The 21746-nt window shown below is 43.5% G+C and overlaps 1 protein-coding gene across 2 annotated transcripts in view; it reads left to right on the top strand.

Moving 5' to 3' along the window:
* Nucleotides 1-21746, top strand: part of FBLN1 (fibulin 1) — a 62703-nt gene that overhangs the window by 22198 nt on the left and 18759 nt on the right. The window contains exons 4-15 of one of the 2 annotated variants that reach the window (XM_027742868.2): nt 1536-1707; nt 2755-2814; nt 4288-4389; nt 5285-5422; nt 7041-7178; nt 8604-8747; nt 9580-9708; nt 10198-10323; nt 10560-10679; nt 11501-11632; nt 12175-12298; nt 21289-21431. In XM_027742868.2, coding sequence (XP_027598669.1) covers nt 1536-1707; nt 2755-2814; nt 4288-4389; nt 5285-5422; nt 7041-7178; nt 8604-8747; nt 9580-9708; nt 10198-10323; nt 10560-10679; nt 11501-11632; nt 12175-12298; nt 21289-21431 — 1528 coding nt within the window. Of the gene's footprint in view, nt 1-1535; nt 1708-2754; nt 2815-4287; nt 4390-5284; nt 5423-7040; nt 7179-8603; nt 8748-9579; nt 9709-10197; nt 10324-10559; nt 10680-11500; nt 11633-12174; nt 12299-16529; nt 16975-21288; nt 21432-21746 lie in introns of those variants that run through there. The other variant, XM_027742878.2, reaches the window with a different exon arrangement.

Genomic DNA, 21746 nt, shown 5'->3' with positions numbered 1-21746 from the left:
GATATTATTACTGGGACCGCTTTGGAAGCAGAGGCTTGCAGGCAGTGGAAGGGTGTGATAACAACTCGACCTTAAGGTTGTCCCATCCACGAGGGCAGTGGTGGTTCTGGCAGATGGGTGATGCTCTTCCCAGCTGGCTTCCAGGCAGCTGGCAGGCTTTGGGAATCGGCTGCAAACACCTCCAGAACTGAACTAAACCGGAGTCTGGGGTCAATAGGAAAACAGCCCAGTTACCATAAACAGCAGTTAAGAAAACATTTGGCACTTTCCAGCTCTGGATGGTTTTGGCTGTGGGACAGCAATGGCAATTATTGTCACTATCAAGCTGCTAGACCAAGGCACCTCGTGCACAGTTAGAATAAATATAGGCTGGAACAAATGGTGCAGGGTACGCAATTAGTTAATTGAAGATACAGTTTCTTGCAGATGTTGCAAGACTTAGCAAGCTCTGTGCTCAAAGTTTCACATCAGCTGGAGACTGAGGTCTTTCAAGTGGTGGCTCAACCTGAAAGAAATAAAGGCTATTCAACACTTCAAGAATGGCAAGATTAATGATCACTCCTTAAAAAAAAAATCCAGAGGAAGCCTGTAACTCCCAGTTTGAACCTCGTGTGACAAGACTAAGAAGTAGACTGAGTCGATTCATATGCCTAAGAGCAGAAGTCAGTGAGGATATCCAGAAGTATGTAATACCAAAATTTGGCAAGGCATCAGCTGTATTCAATAGCTTAAATAAGATCTGGTTATCAAAAATATGCAAGCTTAAGTCAAATAATGAATCTTCAGCTCACTTTTCATTTTTGTCTTCTAATTTATGGTGGTGAAAATTGAAAATCTAACAAAATTGTAGTCAGATGTTATAAACCTCGAGAAGGATACCTCGGGGAATTGCTTGACGTGTTAGAATAAATATTGAGCAATGTTGCAATTCTTGGAAGAGATCATCAAGTATTTATTTCTAAAGGCATCCAGAAAAGATGGAATAATCCCAGACATAACTGTGATAAAACTGGACTGTCTGCCACTGGATGGAAGTAGTTGGAGAACCAAGTAAAAAAAAAATGGGTGGTGAGGAACCATCCCACCAACCAAACCTCTGCTCTGTTTAATGGTGCAGGTTATTTTCTTCAAGAAAAACAGAGTCTGGAAGAACAAAATTAATAATAAAAGCTTAATTTTGCTTTCACATGACAGCAGCAATTGGCAGACACCAGTTGCAGAGAACTTTTGCTGCTTTCTAACAGCAAGGAAAAAACCAGAATAAATCAGTAGTATCTTCTCAACTGGAAATCCAAGGAAACCTCCATGGGATTAACTTGCCCTGTGCTCACTCCTGTGGTGTATTCCAGGGCTGTAGTTCAGCAGCTCTGCAAGAGGAGGGCCATGTGTTATTGCTGCAAGCCATGGCAGGACTGTGATGCTCCTCATTAATGTTTGACTGTGCTTTTCAGAGCAAAATAGCTTCTCTGTATGACCTGGTAACACTAACCTTGGTCAGGGCTATGATTTGACTTTGTTAATTTTGTTTTGAACAGACGTGTTGTTACTGTTGTTTGCTGGGAAAGGCCGCCCAGGTTCAAGGACAGAGTTGTGACCCCAACCCGAAGATGGGACACCAGTGTGGAATTGTCTTTAGATCCTGCTGTGGGAAAGGTCCAGAAGGCATTGATCTGTCCATCAGCGACGATGCTCCTAAAAACCAGCAAGGTATTTTACTGCAGACTGTAAAAGAGTGAGACACAAAATGATACAGGGTGCAAGGAGTATTAAATTATTTCTTTAAATTATTTCTGTTGGAATTCCTCTAACGTGACATCTTATCTGAGTAATTTAATGATGCATGTTTTGGAGCTCATTATTTTGGGTAGTGAAAGCTGAAATGCTGTTGTTGGAAGTAAGAGGCTAAAAGAGCTGGCAAGTGGTCACTTAGTTCCTGGTGTCAGAACTTAAATGTAACATAGCTTATTTTGGCAACTAATGATCTTGTCTTGGAAGCTGAGTATAAGCTATTAATTTTTAATGGAATCTTACCCACTGAGAAATGCTTGAATGCTGGTAGATCCCTTGTCCTCAGACCACTCTGCTAGTGACAAAAATTTGCATATTCAGTGTACCTGGATGACATGAGAAATATGTCAGCACCTTCCTTTGGGCAAGCAGTGGGTTCAGGCAGGGGATGTGTTCAGCCTTTCCATGTCCTCCCTGTGGACAGAACAAACTCTGCACGTGGCACAAGCACCACTGAGCAAAACTCTCCAGGGTAAGGTATACAAGGATGTTTGAAAGAATGCCATAAGTAGGTGCCCAAAAGGTGGGTGTGGAGTTCTTTCTGGAATGAAGTCTAAATGATGAAAATCAGATTAACCTCAGTTATTTAAACCTGTTAGTACCCCAAGCTACTGTAAAGTCGGTGGAAGCCAAGCATGCCTCAACAACATGTCTTATGAAAATGAGGTGAAGCTCTGGTTCAAAGCCTGATGCTAAGAACCTGCATTTGAGAATCTCAGTCCATATGTAATCTTTGATCACAGCATGGCTTTCACATTGAATCAGTCAGATGGAAAATGCCCCATGGCCATGTGCATTTGAATGTCAAATTTAAGTATGAAATAGCTGTAAAATATGTAAATAATGCTCTTTAATTTTGTCCTGGTTTATCCAAAACCCTGGTCTGAGTCCCATCCCAAGAATACAGCATTTTACCTTGAGAAGAAAAGTGCTTTCTCCTCTAATGCCTATCTCCTCTCTTTTTAGTTGAGATTTCAAAGGAGGAATTAGACCAAGAAGATCCTTATCTGCATGATGGCTGCAGAGGTAAGTCAGGTGCCTAGTCCTCTTAGCCAGCTCCCTTGAGATTACCTTCAATAAAAGTGAAGCCAGCTTAGATCAAGAGATTAACCAAAACCTTTTGCCTAAACTAGTTAGGGGTAAAAATAACAGAAGGAAGAGCCTTTCCAAGAAATAGTGGGCCATGATGTGATGCCTCAGTAGTTCCTAAATACAAGCCCTGCAGTGGAGTTCATCTTACCCAACTGAAGCTGAGACTATACATTTAACTTTTATTTACCTTTTAGTGGGTGATACCTCAGAGGTTCCCTTGAACCTGTGGAGTCCTCTGGGTTGTTCAGGATATGGGATCCTATATTAAATATGTGCATTTTTTATTCTCCTCCTGGGATGATCAGGGTGTTTGAATACGAAATGAAACTTGTTTCCTTTCGAGATGCATCACCTAAAGGAAAGGAAGAAAAGTGGCTACTGTCCTCATTAATCCTGCCATTCTGCCTCCTGGGAAGGATGTGTAGTTGGGATATTGTTCTGCTAAGCATTCTGATTTATTGCTTGTCACACGTGATTTACATGTCTATAAACATACAGCAGCAGCGATGCACTATTTTCTGCCAGCATTTCAGAACTCAGTGATGTATTTAGGATAAAATCAATTTAATAGACTGATACTCCAGTTGAGAGATGATTTACTGTGCTCGGTGTTCTACAGCTGTTACACTCTGGGGAGAGTGCAAATGTCTCCATTAGCAAAGCAGAGCCAACACTGCCTCTGCTGCTTGTCTCCAGCTGCTAATTACAGGAGATGACACAGAAAAATGTGTTACATATTTTCCTGGCATTATTTCTCCATGTAAGCAGTTGTTGTATTTGTCAGTTAATCAGCTGCCTGCAAGAGATGGATTGCTATGGCTAATTGCAAATCAGGAGAGTTGTGCCTACAGCCTATTTTCTGTGGTGGATTAATGGCCCTGTCCTCATTAGAAACAGTTACACTTACAAAAATTATTTTATAAAGTATTTACAAAGTAGTATAGTTGCATTTGCTCACATGGATTGTGCCCATCTCAAACCTCTTATTTAATGCCTCTCCAGCCATTCTGAAAAACGCTTCTGGGGTTTTTTTTTATTCTGTACTGAGAATATCAACACTCTTACCAGGAATAGCTGGAAATATATAACCTTTTCTCTATTTTGAGGATATCAAACATGTTTAATACTAATTTATCTCTAAACAAGATCAGAAAAAGGAAGTTTTCTTAATGATGAGCCAAATTTTGTGTAAATTTCCTATTTTATTCTCTTTCTGTCTGCCAGAATAACCCTTCTTGTATTATTTTTTTAAAGCTTCCAATGCTTAGCCCTTTCCTTCCTTTGTATATGTGCGTTCAGTTAACTGCTTTTCTAAACAAGTCATCAAGTATGCTGTAAATTAATGGTTTGTTCCAGCTGCTCTGAAGAGCCTGTTCATTACATAAGACTGTTTCAAATACCCCTTAGGTGGTGGGCCCTGCTCTCAGCAGTGCAGAGACACAGGATCCAGCTACGTGTGCTCCTGCTTCGTGGGTTATCAGCTCCAACCAGATGGGATCACCTGTGAAGGTAACAGACCTCAAATCAGTGCCTTGGGGACCAACAGGCTTGTTTTAAAAGGCAGAAGGGATCAGAATATGCTTATGCCAGCTGAGGAAAGAGGTGAGATCAGAAAAAGGTGGTTTGGAGTGTTGAAGTGAGGATTGTGGGAAGTTGAAGTTAAGAAAGAATCAGTAGAAAAGGCGGAGGATTTAAAGTGGGGAAGAGGCAGATCTTGAATTTATTGTTGTGGATAAAACCAAAATAAAATACCCGTTCTCTGCTGTAGAAGAAGATAGTAATTGATAAGTCCTGCACAGCTGCTCCAGGAGGAAAAATGTTATTCGTCAGGAGTGCCTTTTTCTGTCACTGACTGAAAAGGGAGCCTAAGTAGCTCATATACAAACTTCAGAATACAAAATAGATATTGATGATTGGTCAGATTAACACTGAAATAACGCTAAATATAAAAAGGAAGAACTTTTACATTTGCTACACGTGGATGTCAAATTTTCTTATGCATTCAAAGATATAAAATGCCCAAAAGAAATGTCTATCAGCAGCTGTAAAGTAGGAAGTTGGAACTTGGGGAAGTTGGCTGGGGGAGTGCCTCAGCCATATGTCGGCAGCAGGCAGAGCAAGGGAAGGATTTCTGCAAGTTTGCCTCATTGATATGGGCACTATAACCAAACCATAGAATCATTCAGTGTGGAAAATCTGATCGTTGAGTCCAGCATTACCAAACACTGCCAACTGCAGCAGCAGCCCGTGGATGCACAGCCCACCTGTGACCCCCTCAGACATGCCTGGGACATCGTCTGCGCTGGGCTCAACCAGATGGTGCTGCCTTTGACCTCAGCCCTTCCCAGAGATGCTTCTTATTTACTCTCTCTTCTGTTGTTTTGAATCCCTTTGCGTACCCCAGACATTAATGAGTGCATCACTGGGACACACAGCTGTGGGCTTGGCCAAACCTGTGTCAACACCCTGGGATCCTTCCGCTGCCAGCGGGACACCAGCTGTGGGACCGGCTACGAGCTGACAGATGACAGTCGCTGCAAAGGTATGTCCTGGGCAGGGAGCCTGGAATCCTCCAGACAACAAGGGGCTAAAAGCACTGCTCTTGACTAGCTAGGTTTGAATGCAAGAGTAACAGTCTCCTTTACTAAAACAATGGCTGATTTTTAGGTGTGTCTGGCTCAAAGGATGCTGTTACCTGCATCCATAACTTCACCTGACACGCTGCCTTTACAGAGATAAATCAGCAGCAAACTCCATTTGATGTGGAATTGGTTTTTACTGTGAGAAAATCTGTCCCTGCTGAGTTTAGAACAGTTTATAAATAAACTAATTTTGTTCCACTGAGTAAATTAACTCAACCAGAATCCTGGGTAAGGTTTTACTGTAGGAACTGATCAGTAAAGAAAAATAGATTGGATAAAAAAGCTGGTGGACAAACTCCAACTGCAAAACCTGCAGAACATCAGGCAATGCTTTTCAAAGTATTGTGGTTTAACTGTGTTCCCTTCGAAGTAACATTTCTGCTGATTTAAGTGACATCAGATTTAGGCCAACAAATAGCTTACTGGCAGGTATTGACAGTCTTTTCTGATGGAAAAAAAGGAGTACAGATACTAAATCATGCATGCCATTAATCTTAGAGAGTTCTTATCTGCATAAGATAATGTTAATAATGTTAATTATTAATGTTATGTTAATAAGGGTAAAAATAGAAAGTGAATAATCTTCACATACGGTGTTTAAATGCCAAGCAACATGACTGAGATCTGCTGCATGTAGAACTCTGCTGAACCCAGTTCAGTATTAACCCGTCCGGAACTTAAAATGGGCTCCACATCCATCAACTAAGTCTCACAAAGCTCTAGGCTAAGCAGTTCCATCTACACTTGTGTCAACTGCATGACTGGGAAAGCTGAGGCATCCAATGGCCAGAGAGCTTCTGTATTTTAAGAGCTTTAGGAGATCTCATTCCACTGCCAGGTGGCAAACATGAAATCTTAGTTGCTTTCATGTGGACAGGGCTGCATTTGTGAATAAAGCCTTATTAGCCCTCGTCTGCTTTATGTGCTTCATCTGAACCATAATTTATTCACGAATATTTATTGTCTATTCTGAACTGGAATGAAATATTGAAGTTAGCATAATCCATGTTTATGTGCATTTTAAAGCACAATAACGCAAGGATGTTGCAAACCTTAATATGGTTGAGAAGGAAGGCAAATTAATTCCCTTACGAAAGAAATTAACAATGTCTGCATTGGATCTGAGGTTAGAATTAAAATTGCACTTGGATAATTAAATCGTACCGACTTCAAAGCTAAGCACAGGGCTGGATCCAGGCTGAGCACTGCTGAACGTGATGCTTCAGGTGCTCTGCAAGAGTTTGGAATCAGTCAGTTGTGAGAACTAACCCCGTAAAGCATAATATGCACAGACACACCCCTAGATATAAAAACAATAGGAAAATAGTACAAACCCCTGAAGTTACCCTCCCTGAGGTCCTGGCTGAGGCAGCGGGTCAGATTGCTCCGCAGTGCACTGCAGGAAGGGACACTGGGCATTCGTCTGTCGGGTGTTTATAACTGTGTCTTGTGTTTGAACTGTGATGGATGAAACCCTTGCCACACCCCTGCTAACAGTTTTTTTTTGTGACGTACCAGATATTGACGAGTGTGAGACTGGTACTCATAACTGCCCCCCCGATTTTATCTGTCAGAATACTCCAGGATCCTTCCGTTGCCGACCCAAGCTACAGTGCATGAGTGGCTTTATACAAGATGCGCTCGGCAACTGTATCGGTAAGGCTTGTTCTGGGCTCAGGGAACACCCCAGTGCTGCCTGGGAGACAAGCTGGAGTTTCACTGCATGATTTCTGAGCTTCTCAAGCCGTTCTTCATCTGTGCGTTGCTCTGCTCTGGGTTTTTTCTGCTCCTTTTCACAGGGAAGATGTACAGATGAAATAAAAGACTTAAATACCAGATCACCGTTTTTAGTGAGATTGGGTTACCTAAGGCACATAGCTGCATTTGAACACTTTCCTTAAGACTTTGGGTATTTTATCTGAAACAAAATTTGTGATGTATTTTATCTACCTCTGTCCAAAAGGTTTTAGCCGAAGCTTAGTGTAAAAAGCTTTAATTATGACATCCTCTGTTACACTCTTTCTCTGTGTGGTTTTATAGGTATGTAGGTCCTTCCAGACCTGTCCCTTGTTGCAGCCTATCAAGAACCTTACTGTGTATGTGTGTGATGGGCCAGTTATAACACACCGTGGAGAGGAGTTTAATTTAAAGACTGATGACAATCTGTCAGGCTAATGACTTGTTTCCAAAACTCCCTGAAACAGAATTATAACCTTTGTATAAATACTTAAGAATTACTGGTTTCCAGCAGACTCTAAATGGTATTGTCTAATGTGACCTAAAAATCTACCGGTTATTCCCTGGAGTAGGATTTTCAAGTCTCAACTCACCTTTGGATTCCCCCATCGGCGCAGCAGGTCTCGGGCTTGTGGAACTGGCTGAGCGGCAGCAGCTGCCAAGTCGAGCTCCCTGTCAGCCCCTCGTTGTCCTGACCATATCATACCCTGTGGTGTGAAATCTGACACTGAAAACAGAACTGCAGCCTTTAAAATGGGGGGGGGCAGTGCCTGTGCACAGCAAGCCCTTTGAGGACACGCGCCTGCCACAGGCAGCCCGGGGCAGCGGCAGCTCGGGGTTAACTCGCTGTCACTGATGTCAGCAAAGCCACAGCAATTTGTAGCAGTTATGGCCCCTAAAAGGCAGTCCCTCAAAATATTTACCAAAACAATTTTGCAGGTGAATTTTACACACTGGGAATCAAATGCTGCCCTGTGCAGTGTTGAGGGGATTTTGTTGTTGGATTTGTGACTCTGCTCTTTGTGTAGAAGCTGAGAGCTGGATCAGAACCCACAGACTGAAACAGAATGTGTTAAACTGATGACCTGAATTGTTGATCAGCTCTTTGTATGCTTAGGGGAGGTTTTGAAACAAGTACAAGTACTATACCCTATTTTCACTGCTTTTCAGTGGGGTCTGTGCCTCTCACACCTGCCCAGTCTTTGCCCTGGAAGCGTTGCATTGGTGAAGCTGAAGGGCCTGAATAATTGTATTGTGCCATGGGCAGATCTTGCCTCTGAAGAGTTACATGGGGATGTAAACCTCTGAAGGGTTACATAGTGAAAGCATCTTGTGCTCTTGCAGATATCAACGAGTGCCTGAGCACCAACACGCCGTGCCCGGCTGGGCAGATCTGTATTAACACTGACGGCTCCTTCACCTGCCAGAGAATCTCACCCAGCTGTGGCCGAGGGTACCACCTCAACGAGGATGGAACAAGATGTGTGGGTGAGGAACAGTTTGCAAGAAAAAGCAGCTTTAAGAAAACAACTTGCATCTGTCATTTATCTTTAGCAGTTTCTTGCACTTTGCTCAAGCTCCTCTCGTTCCCACAGTCAGTTCTTGATCCTGTTCTTTCCCTCGTGGCAGCCCCAACAAGTGAAGGATGACAAGCATCCTCTCCATCCTTCATATACCTCATGGAACCCTGTATTCTGAGGAGAGGAGAAATGATAATCACCCCCCAAAAAGGGCATTGTCTGTGACTGTATGAGTGTATTGGAACAATACTGTGTGGTCCCAAATCTCCTCAGTACAGAGGGGCAGGGATAACACAAGGCCCACTTCATGCCCCACGGAAGTCATTTGAATAATGTTGAAAGACCTGTATGGCTTTGGCTGGCTTTCAGCTGAGGTGGCTTTTGCAAAGAGATGTATTTTTGCGTGTGTTTTCAGTTTTTGTAAGTGGCTTGTCAAAGCACTACCTACTGACTGTGGGCCTATGACATCTTACCCTAGATGAAGATCTGATCCCTGAGTACTAAATATGCTTAACAAAACAATTTTGCACCTGATTGCCTCCAAAGGTTGCCTGACTTCCTGGTCTTTTCCCTCCCAAGTCCATCAACGTTAAGGACACCTGACAGATAACCTGCCTTGGTATGAACAGTTTGCATTTGTGACTCTGATCTTGTAGAAGCTGAGAGTCTGATAAAATCTTGCTCTCTGATTCAAAACTCTTCATAAGTACTTGGGGACACAGAAATAAGTTGACACGTTGCTCTTCTCTCCACTGTCATGCTCAGAAGTGTATGCTGAGTCACTGCTCTGTCTGTTTTAGATGTGGACGAGTGCTCATCCCCCAACCAGCCCTGTGGGGAGGGACACGTGTGTATCAATGCCCCAGGCAATTACCGCTGCGAGTGCAAGGCTGGCTACACCTTTGATGTCATCAGCAGGACCTGCATTGGTGAGTTAAAGACCTGCAGCCAAGGCACTTCAAACATGAGCCTGTGTGAGGCACGTTAGTGCTCTCTGCATAACCTCCGTCATCCGAATGTAAAGTTCACTACTGTGTTATTCGGATAAATCTAATAACATATTAGAGGCTTGCTGATACTTCAAAGGAAGCTGTATGGGTATTGTCAACATGTTATCTGTCATCCCATTAAAAGGTAAGATTGTGAGAGTGTGTGTAATTGTTTTCTGTGATATTTTTATATGCACCTACAGCAAAACATTCCTTTGGCAGATCAAAGCAGCTCTCTTCTGTGTATAGATCTAATCCAGTTATGCACTGGGGTGTTTCTAAGTGAGCATTTTGAGGACTTCTTCCCTCTCTAGTGCGGAATTTAAATCTGGAAAATAAACCCCAAACTTTTATGGCTGCTTTCTTGCCCAGGCTGCTGTTGCAGTGAAGGCAGCTGCTCCACAGAGCTCCCTGTGCTTGTCATTGCAGATATCAACGAGTGCAGACGCTACCCAGGCCGCCTCTGTGCTCACAAGTGTGAGAACACTCCTGGCTCCTACTACTGCACTTGCACCATGGGATTCAAACTTTCAGCTGACGGGAGATCGTGTGAAGGTACGGCTGTCAGTGCCCTGCCTGTGTGGTGTGAGAAACAGCTCGTTGCTCTTCAGCTGTTTCTGTTTGATTTTTAGCTTGCAAGGCCACTGGAATGGTGTGACAAACCAACCCACTGCAGTCTCTTGCTGTTATGTTAGAAAAATTGCCTTCCGAAGTTTTGTCTGAGTCCAGCGTCAGGATCGCTGAATACAGCGAGAAATTCAGGGTTCAGGTGCCTTAACTTTGCGTTTCAGATCTAAATGAGTGTGAGAGCAACCCCTGCAGCCAAGAGTGTGCCAACGTGTACGGCTCCTACCAGTGTTACTGCCGCCGGGGCTTCCAGCTCAGCGACATCGACGGCATCTCCTGCGAAGGTGAGGGACGGGCGGCGTTTCTCGCTGCCACCAGCACAAACGGGAGCCCCTCCGTGCAATTGTTTCATTTTAATGTTGGATTCTCTGTGGTATTTTCTCGTGAACTGTATTTAGGGAAGGTCTCCCTCCCGTGCCCTTGTCTAGAGACATCTCTGTGCTTCTGTGGTGTTTTGATGTTTACGCGAATCGGAGCTTGAAATATTTTTGTAACTTGACAGAAATTTATTTTGTCTGAGGAACTAGCAGGACTTCTAGTCTTCAGCAAGTGAGGATATGAACATGTTACATAGGTAATATATAATATTACTAGGTAGTATTTTATATATCCTCTTTTTGTGGCTCGTTCTTTGGCTCTGAGCTAATGTGTGAGTAGGTTCTCCTCAAATACAAGGAGGATGGGGTGTGACCTCATGGACAAGATCCTGAATTTGGACTTAGGTCTACAGGACTTATTGGACAGTGAGACCTTGGGCAGAACACCTAATTTTGATTTCCTTTTTTGTAATAACAAGGATGAAACTATTCCTCTCCCTCCCTTTTGTAAAGCACAGTGATACACATCACTGTAAAGTGCTTGCTCTTGTCCATTACTTTGTCCCTTGGGCCCTCATGCTGCTTTTAATTTTCTCCAGACCTCCATTTATTCCTGCAAGTCTTTGCTATTTAGACTTTATTGACTAGAGCCACACCTGTCTGATGATCTGCTTTGCCCAGCAGTCAGAATCATCCCACTGTGTTTGAGGCTCTCAGCGGGAGCCCCGTCGGTGTGCACCGGGTTGGATGCCATGAACACACAGGAAATCAGTGTTTTCTCCTTGCAGACATCGATGAGTGTGCTCTGCCCACCGGAGGGCACATCTGTTCCTTTCGGTGCATCAACATTCCTGGGAGCTTCCAGTGCACTTGTCCCTCCTCTGGCTACAGGCTGGCACCCAATGCACGCAACTGCCAAGGTGAGCTCAGGGACACCTCGCTGCACTGTGGGCTTTGAACAGTTCCAGAGAGTTTTTGTGTTTAAAAAAATGCCTTTCCTACAACAATACAGGTAAAGCAATAAACGACAGCCTGAAATCTGAAGAAACAAGTCTTCAATAATAAATATACAGGAAGTTTCCATTGTGAAGTACAGAATTCCGTAAAGAATACTTTTTATAATGTTATTAAATAATTATTAAAAAAAAATCTGAAGACGAAGATTCAGGCTGTGAAGTGGTATGAGTTAGTTTAACCGTTAAAAGGGAATATCCTGCTGTAAACACGTCAGCAGATGTTTAGGTCTTGTCCACTTAGTGGCACTGCTGCTCTTCCTTTTGCTCTTCTTGGTTGTTGGGTTAATTTTCTTCTCTTCTGTTGTTGCTGTCCTCCCCTTCCAGTCCTGCTCCAGTGTTTAAGTGCAGCCCATGCTCTGTAGTACCTGACAGGGCACTGTCATTGCCTGGCTCCTGCCAGGAGAGGAAGGGCCTGTGTCTAACCCCTGCCCTGTTTCCCCTGGCAGACATCGATGAGTGTGTTGCAGAAAGCCACAACTGCTCTTTCAACGAGACCTGCTTTAACATCCAGGGCAGCTTCCGCTGCCTGTCCCTGGAATGCCCGGAGAATTACCGCAAGTCAGGAGACACGTAAGTGCCCTCTCCACCTTCTTCACCTTCTTCACCTTCTCTGTCCAGGGCAAGCAGTTTGGTGTGCCATGATCTCCTCTGTGTCCCACCACTGCTGCCTGAACACAGAACAGTTCCTGGCAAACACATGTTGTGTTGGCAGGCCTACCCTGTGCAGTGCACACACAGGTCTGGTCTCCTTCTCGTGCTCCTGCTTCAGTCTAAGAAAAAGACAGTCCCTTAAAAAATGCCATGTGTCAGTGGTTTGCACTGTCATGGGCTGCAGAGCCACAGGCAGATACTCTCTCCCTGGCTCCCTTGCTGGCAGCCTGTGGGGAGGGTTACATCCAGCTTCAAAATCCTTGACACCTCTTGCTAGACTAGGTTGCTCAAAGCCTGATCCAACCTGGCTTTGAACACTGCCAGGGTTGGGGCATCTAATTTTGTAAAATTGTGGGTTCATAAGTCACATGCAGTGGGCCACGAGGCAGAAGTAGCAGATTCCTACTGTTATGGACATCCCTGAGTGGCAGAGTTCAGTTTATAAAACACACATAGTGCACATACATTCCACTTCATCTTCTCTCTCATCTCCATTGGGCTTTCATGGCTATTTGATCTGTGTGGGATCTTTTGGGGAAGCAATAGAACGTCTGAGTTGTTTTTCTGTGTCTGGGTTGTTGGGCTCTGTAATGGCTTACTCTGCCCAACTCAGACCTGCTCAGAGGGCGAGATCCTGCTGATGTGCTGGGACTATAATTAGGCCGTGAGTCAGACACGAATCCTGCAGCTGCTCAGTGAACTTCTAATTATTTTAATTCCTTGAGTTATTATCTTGTTGGATTTATTAGTTTTTTCCCTCTCAGCATCTACAGACAGTTACTAAATTTATTGTTGAAAACATGTTTGCATAAGTGAAAGAGAATATGAGTCCATTATCTTTCCTGGAGAAGTGGGAGCATTCAGCAGGCAGTGGGTGCCCTCAGACAGGATACACCAACATGCAGGAATCAGGGTTTGTGGATTGGGTTACCTGGTGCCCAGTGGGGAGTAGTTTCATGAGAGCTCTTTAGCACCCTTTTTTACATCCAAACTATTGTACATCTCCTTGGCTATTTAGTTTTAGCATACCTAACCCAGCATGGTTATATATATGATATGTAGCTAGCATGTCTTTGTTACCTTCTGCATGATAATGACATTAAATTACTTTTTCACTCACCCTTGTGCCAGGACTCCAAAATCGAAATAGTTGGTTTCTCATAACATCACCTCTAGTACAGTTACCATTTCCCTCTCCCTTTTATTCAAAATACACTCCAGTTTCACCAGCTTGGCACATCATAAGAGAGACAACATATTCTCCACTCCTTTTCATCAAGTTGGCACCTCAGGAGATTTTTGTTACCCTGTTTCCCATTGTTTTTTTAGTAGGTCTCAGTCCTGTAAATCCAAGTTTCCTTAGTCTTATTTTTCCTTAAAATCCTTGTGGCAAGAGCCCTCAGTGATCCAGAAGCTTCTTTACCCCATACCTTCAAGGCAGAGGTTTTTGCGTGGTGGCTGTTGAGTGGTGATGGCCATCAGGAGAGGTAATTGCAGGATTGTCCCATCCTACAGGCTGGAAGCTCAGGATGCTGTTTAGACACTGAGCTCCAGGAGGAAACAGCCTGTGTAACCTTCCCCAGAGACAGCAAAATGCCTGGCACGCTCTGATCCTTAATGGTAATGATTTAATTGAAGGCCTTATCTCTTTTACCTAAATTCTGCTTTTTGTTTTTTCGTGGATCAGCCTATAGGCTTGGTATTTTTCCAAGGATAGTTAAGATCTACTGCTCCTCACAATAGGACTTAACTTGCTGCACTGCCTTGCCAAACAGTTTTTGTTTTCAAATTGCATAACAATTAAATTCTCTTTATGTGGCACTGAAGTCTTAACATTTGTAATATTTAAGCCAAGAAAAATAGTAGAAAATATAAAGAAGGTTTTATGGCAATGTGTCAGAAATGTGTGCTGGCTGAGCCAAATTGGGAAATATTTGTATATTCTAGGCATGTCTGTGTATTATTAAAGTTGCCTGGTGCTTCTCATTACTAGGACCTGTCTGCAACTCCTTAAAATTCTGCCAAAACATAACCAATGGCTGAAATTTTACCTGCCAGGTGTCTGACTCAGGCTCAAGTTTTGGCCAATTTCAGCCAAAGCAGCTCACTCATTTCCAAGAACAAGGGTAGGGAGGAACACATTGGTTTGTGTGTTTTAAGACATCTTGGTGATTTTTCTTTTAAAAGTTTGGAGTAGAAATCTGACATTCCTTAGGAGACTGCTTTTGAATTTTTTGTCATCCTCACCAAAAACCTGTGATACCTCTGAAACTGCAAACCTTGTAAAATTGCATTTAGCCTTTTTTTTCATAAAACATACAAAATGAGGACCTTGATGGGTAAACCTAATCCACTTCTGTATGGCAAAAAAGTCTTAGACCTACCTGGAATATTTCTGGGAGTTGTTTATTTAACTTCTGCTTCAAGTCCTTGAATGATAAGGATTTCATAGCCTCTGTAGCAATCTATCTGCCTCAGAGCAATTGAATTCTCCCTGTCAACAGAGAGGTGTTTTTCTTTTAGCAACAAATCGTTACCTTCTGGCTTGGCAGACCCGGGCCCTTCCAGGCAGTCTGAGCCACGCAGGTCCAGCTCCCCAGAGTGCCTGAGCCACAGCACAGGAGCCCAGTTTCCCCCCTAATGTCAGCGTTGGTGGTTCTGTGATTCTGTGCCAGCAGGTTGTTGCATTCCCCTGTCATCTGATTTCCTGCTGCCCACTGAGGGAAGCATTTCAATGAGGGCTGGAGAGTGCCCTGGGGTTGAAATGCTCTTTGCTTCTTGCCTTTGCAGTGCGTGACCCCAGAATGAACCCTGGTTCTCCAGAGCAATAACATCTGCTATCTCTCCTTTGTGGTTGTTTGATGGAACAATTAGTGCACATTAACTCAACCTGCAGTCAGTGTGTAGGGTGCACCACCAAAGCACGAGATAAAAGATGGTGAATTTTGAATAATTCTAGCTCCTGGCCACAGGCACATCTACCTTCACAAGGAGCTTTCTGAACCAGCAGAATGTCCTTTCTCGAGTCTTGGAGCCTTGGTTTTTTGTTCTCTTAAAAGATTCTGGCCATTATTATAAAATGTATTTTACTTCTGTAAAATAATAAGGCAGAGCATCTTTATGAGTGTGTAAGTGCTCATAAGCATGTCTATGTTTCCAAGAAGTTGTACTTGAAGAAGACTAAGGAATTAACTGTCTTGACTTGCTTCATGATTTCAGCAAAACTAAGTAGCCTCATGATTTCAACAAAACCAAACCATTCTCCTTAGTGGAGTTATTAGTGACATCTCAGAAAAGAATGCAGAACTCTCTATACCTGAAAATATTCCAGGAGTATCCACACCTAATTAGCTGGCCATCCTGTGAGGACTTGTGCACGCTCTTTACACACATGAATAAAATTAAGAATGCATTTAGATCTTCAAAGAATTGCTTTGTACTTTGGTTTGCAAGCAGTATTAAAGGAAAACATGCAGTACATTAATTGAAGAACTGAGGGTGCTTTTAACTACTCTTTTTGAAAGTGCTGATTTTGCATATAATGAGAAGTTCCTGGAATTCAGGTCACCCTGCACTGGCAACAGAGAGGGTCTTGCTTATGATCCACAGTTCTGTTGGTAGTAGATGCTCCTGACAGGGGCCCAGTTTTATATGCCAAAATAAAATAAATGGAACAGGCACTCAGATTTACTTGAGGTAGTAAGAAGCCAACCGTGCTTTAATGCTGGAGCATTTCTTGGTAAAGAAACACATTGTTTAGGTTCCAAAACCTCAACCTGTGGACGAAATATTGCTCAGAGTGGAGAGGCTCTTGTGCCCAGTTGAGGTGATTTGTAGTTGTCCACGAGGCAAGCCTGGAGCTAAATGTGGAGCCTGATCCTCCCCAGGCATTGCAGGGTCAGCGTCCAGCTGAGATCCTCGTGTCCACCTCTGCAACACTTGACAAGGGCAGCGCCTCTGCCAGGGCACCAACTGCAGCCAAGCCCATCCCTGGGTGATAAATGCCCCTTTGCAGTAGGAATGAGGTGCCAGGCTGAAGAATGGATGCAGGCAGGGCCCCTCGTGTCCCCCCCCGTGCCCTCCTCTCCTCTCCCGCTCGCTACCCGTGCGCTAATCTTCCTCTTGTCTTGTCTTCTCACTTGTCTTGCAGTCGCTGTGAGCGCTTGCCTTGTAATGAGAATAAGGAGTGCCAGAGCCTGCCCCTGAGAATAACCTACTATCACCTCTCTTTTCCTACCAACATCCAAGTACCCACCGACATTTTCCGCATGGGCCCTTCCAATGCTGTCCCTGGGGATAAAATTCGGCTGTCCATCATCAGCGGGAACCACGAGGGGTTTTTCACCACAAAAAAAGTGAACAACCACAGTGGCCTTGTGGTCATGCAGCGTCAAATCACAGAGCCCAGAGACCTCCACCTGACAATCCAAATGCAACTTTCCCGCCATGGAACTGTCAACACGTTTATTGCCAAACTTTCTATCTTTGTCTCTGCACAGCTTTGATCCCTGAATCACTGTCATCACTGGCTACTCTTTCTCTTCTAAGAGTAGCTTTTTTGCCACAAGTTTTAATAAAGTTTTAGTTCATCCGTTGCACGCTGCACTTGCATTTTATTTGCCATCATTGTTCCAGTTCTTCACTTTCCCCTGTAACTGAACATCTCAGTTCGGGGAGGTTCTTCTGTGTGATCTGCACCATTATACAGAGCAGAAACTGGAGTCTAAGAGCTTATTACCTGGAGGTTCTGAGGACTGAAAACCACTGATATACTTCACACAGTAGTGGAGTTTGTCTCATCTGATGACAAACAGCTACATATGTTTAGGTCTGAATTTCTCAAATGAAATAGGTACATAATTTGAGCTGTCTCAGCTGAGTCATCTTTAGAGAATTGCATCACTTAAGGGGCAAACTCTGCATTTTCTGAACATCTGTTAGATTTGGGCCCTTAGGACCCCAGAGGTGCCCACTGTGAAAGTGTGGAGCCAGATTCTGAGGCTGTGCTCTGTTACAGCCCTTGAGCTTGTGCTGATTCCCACCAGGTACAGATCCCAGTTCAAGCTTTTAAGGATGGTACAAAAGAGAATCTCTTCTAAACAAGATTTGTTTTAGAGATCTTTCATCTTGCTTTCTGTGGACTTTCCACTGAATGGAAGAACTACTGACAGGAGAACAGCAGTGAACTTCTAACAGCATTCAGCTGGCAGCAGAGAGCTCCTTTCTCTTTCACAGCTGTATCCTGAAATGTTCCTGTCTACAGGAACATTTTAAAAAGGGCTGTCTCATAACACTTTTGTCTCTCCAGCTTCCATATCAAAGCTGATAAATTTTGAATAGTGAAGACTTTACCCACTACCACCATCAAATCAAACCTTAGGAGCCTTGAAAGGTCAGCCAGAATTCCAACATCGAAATCTTTCTTCCTTTATTTTGACTTTCTTCCTCTACTTCTATGCAGTCAAGGGCAAAGTAGACAATACAACTGGAATTTCTTTGGAATGCTTTTGTTTTCTGAGCTGGAAGAGGGTTCATTTTACTCTCTGGTCCTTGTGTTGATAAATAAAAGTACAAGGTCAGTCCCAGAGGTGTGATCCAAAACGAGGGTTTTACACCACCCTGGGCTCAGATCTCCCTCCTGCCTGGCACACAGGGAGAACAGTCAGGCCTAGAAGAGCAGGGAATAATCCATGTGGCTGCACATGCAGAAAATATACTTCACTCTGTAAATCCTGACAGCACAGGGTACGAGGGGGGAAACTGAGAACTTTCTGAAGGAAGATGCCAAGCCTTAACCACCTGAGCAGAAGGAATTACTCCCTGAGCTGTGGGCTCCCGGGCTCGGCACCAGCCAGGGCCTGGATCAGGCGTGATCACAGCACTGTGCCAGAGCATCACACATCCCCTGAGGCACAGTCTGGCCCAGCTGGCTGGCAGGAGCTCCAGTCTCATGAGGAATGCCAGTGTTTAATAAGCCTGTTGACACACACTTCCAAAGCTGCCACAAGTTGCCAGTGGGGATGGAGTCCCAGGTTTAAATACTGAAAGCACAAGCCCGTGCTGCCTGAGCTAATGGGGTTCATTACCACCACAGAAGATGCTTGTATGTAAATGCCCTCTGGCTACCGGTTCATTATGAGGCCATAATTAAGTAGGATAAAGATTCAAAAATAAACTTCATTTTTGCAAGCATTAATATATATTTCTTTGGCAGGAAAGGAAGGGGGTGTGAGAATTTGGCCTTCAGTATTGTAAAATGCTGCCATATTAATTGCATTCAGCAGGGAATTGAAGAACAGGGAGCTCACATCCTCCTGTGTTGGATGCTTTAATGCTGCAGTGTCACTGGAACTTCCAGGAACACATATGGAATTATGTAGTGCCATTTATGTGCCTGGTCCTTTCCAGACGAAAATGAAATCACAGCTCCTGGTCCAAAGAACTCATTGATTGAATCCAACAGAGAATATGGAAAGGACTGATACCAGGACCCAAGCAGAAAGAAAAAATTATACTCAGGAAATAATCAGAACAACTGAGCTGTTTTTTAACTTTTTTCTCTTTTAAATGAAAAAGGTGTAGAGAAAGGAGCCATTCCAAAGCTGCAATTTGTGTTAGAGGGGGAAAACCTGAAGAAAAGTTTCGGATAAAAAAAGTTCTCAGCACGTAGGAAGAAACTTTTGTCAGTCACAGGTCCCAGGGTAGAACATAAGCAAAAAAGGAAAACCTCAGCTATCAGAAGATCAAATGCAAAGACGATGTGCAAGGATAAAATTACAAAGTATTTTGAGATCAGAGCACATCATTAATAGCAAATATCAGGAAGGAGCAAAGGCAGGCCAATGCTGAATGCCTCAGACACTCCCTCCACAATGGTTTTTGCATTATTTTTTCTATTATCTAAATACAGCTATGGAAATTTAGGATGCTCTGTGTATTCTGACAGTACTTCGTTAATAATATCCCAAAATAAGTTATGCAAGCTGCTGGTTATTTGTGTCCCTAAAACCTTTAGATGATGCTATAGTTATTATTTATGTATTGAAGAAAAAGAGAAAAACTTTTAAAGAACTTTTCTGGAATTTGTGAACATGTTATTGGAAGTAGAACTAGTGGGACTTGGCTGCTGTGAGCCCAGCTCAGCAGGATCCTGAGGAAAAATGCAGTGGGTTTATATGTAAATGTTTACTAAACTCTCTGTACGCAGGGAGAAGAAGGGGACAGAGGGAAGCAAACGTGAATGATGTTTATTTTGCATCAATTTTATATGTTACATGTTTTGAAATAGATTATTTTACACTGGACCTCGACTATGTAATTCAGCTGATCCTTATTTCACAGCCACGAGGATCAGCCAGCTGGAAGTCCCTTCTTAATTTGACAGCAGAGGTTTAAAATAAGGGAATTGCATATGTTGTTGTAGGTCAGAGTGTTATGTCTGTATATCCAAAATTATTTTATCCAAAAATGTCCAGCAGGAGGCATTTCAGCAGAAAGGCCTGTTCTGTTCCCTGTGGGGTGTCTGGGAACTGACGAAATTTTGTACCCAGGTAAAGGTGGGAACTAAAGGGTCTCTTCTGGCCTGGATGTCCTGGCCAGTCTCAAAACACCAAGTCCAGGGTGTGAACCCCAGACTCAGCTGGTGTTTATTAACCCAGCTCTCTTGCCTCCCCGTGGGCTGTGCAGTTCATTTCTGTTGAAGCAAAACATTGATATTGGTTCACGTTTTCTCTTTATTTTAACTTCATGCAGTATCAGCGTGATTTGTTTTCTTTGATGAGCAAATGTGGGGAGCATGTAATGAGAACTTACTGATGTACTGACTGTTAACAGAGCCATAAAGTCCCTTTGAACATCTAAAAAAGATGGTTTGTAGGTGTGGATTTGGGTAAGACATTTTGAAAAGAGCAAGAACCATTCATTTCTAGAGGTATCTGACAAAGTACAACTTCCATTTTTGTTTCCCTTTTAGTCAGTGAATTTTTCTCCCTTTTAATCTTTTAATTCCCCCCCCTCTGACACTGCAGCCCTTTCTTTTTTCCACTTGGAAATATGAAGAAATGGGCAGGTCAAAGTTGAGATCATTTGTGGGGCTTAGTCACATTTTAAGTCCCAGCACAGCCCTTTCATCTCTCATGAGCACAGAGTGGGCATTGTGTGAAGTTCTTGAACTGTAAGTGACTTTAAATTCACTCTGGTGGACAAGGGTGAGAAGAAGTCATTTAACTTTTAATAGACTTTCAAGGCTGAATGAGCAGCTGGTCGAGATGGAATATATGAAATGACCCTTACCATTTCCCCAAACTCAGAATTCAATCTTTGAGGTTTCATATAATGTGGTTAACCTTTTTTCCTCCCCTGGTTTCCATTCCTCTCTGTTTCCTCAGTTTGGATGGAAAGGGTGGGTGTGAAAAAAAGATTTGAGAGAGGCTTTTCTGGCCCTTGCTGCACTGAAAGTCATGGAAGAAAGTTGGCCCTTCACATATATCCTGCCAGATTTCTGGAGTGGAAATGATGGTTTCTGCTTTACATGACTGAGTGAAAAAGGCTTGTGCAAAGTAAGTGCAGCTCCACTGAAAGTGGTGACACCAGGCCAGCTGAGGGCCTGGGTCTCGTTGTTTGGTCCTGTTTGTCCTTGGAAAGACACTTTACATGGCGTCTTCTGCACTCCAGTTCTCCCTGTTTCACGTGCCTGGCTTGAAGAGCTGGGTGTGAGGGAGTTTTGGCTGCCACCCTGAGCCAAGCCAAAGTTTTCAGTGGCCCCGAAGTTCTGATGAGCTGCGTTTGTCTGAGTTTTCAGGGTGTGCAATGAACACTTACATCAGTCACAGTTTCTAGCTCCCTAGACTGCATACCACAAAGCAATTAATCTTCAGGATATATATGCATCTCTTTTTGGTTTGTCTCAGTGTGAGGCTGGAGAAGACAGACACCATCCGCTGCATCAAGTCCTGCCGGCCAAACGATGTCAACTGTGTGCTGGATCCAGTGCACACCATCTCCCACACTGTCATTTCACTGCCCACCTTCAGGGAATTTACAAGACCGGAAGGTAAGTGGTTTGTTCCTTCTTCCATTTAATAGACTGCAACGTACAAAACCTCCGCTGGAAAGCCTTGCCTACAGCCAGGCTGGCTACCAGTGCAGTGAGATGTTTGCACAGCTCCAAATTACAGTGTAGTGTTCATTTAATTAAGACCTTCCATAGCCAGGAGTTTTAATTTTATGGAGGAAAGAAAGTCATTCTGAGCTCTAACTTCCCAGGCTAAGGAAATACTGACTCTGAATTCCCATGTACCACATTTACTCACACAATGCCATGTGCCCCATGACTTTTTTCTTCCCTTGTTTGCAGATGCTGCCACAA

Source organism: Pipra filicauda, unplaced genomic scaffold, assembly GCF_003945595.2.
Source record: "Pipra filicauda isolate LSUMZ 115617 unplaced genomic scaffold, ASM394559v2 scaffold493_size893225_pilon, whole genome shotgun sequence".
Taxonomy (NCBI): Eukaryota; Metazoa; Chordata; class Aves; order Passeriformes; family Pipridae; genus Pipra; species Pipra filicauda.
Note: the sequence above shows the minus strand (reverse complement) of the source record. Positions and strands in the feature narration are given on the sequence as shown.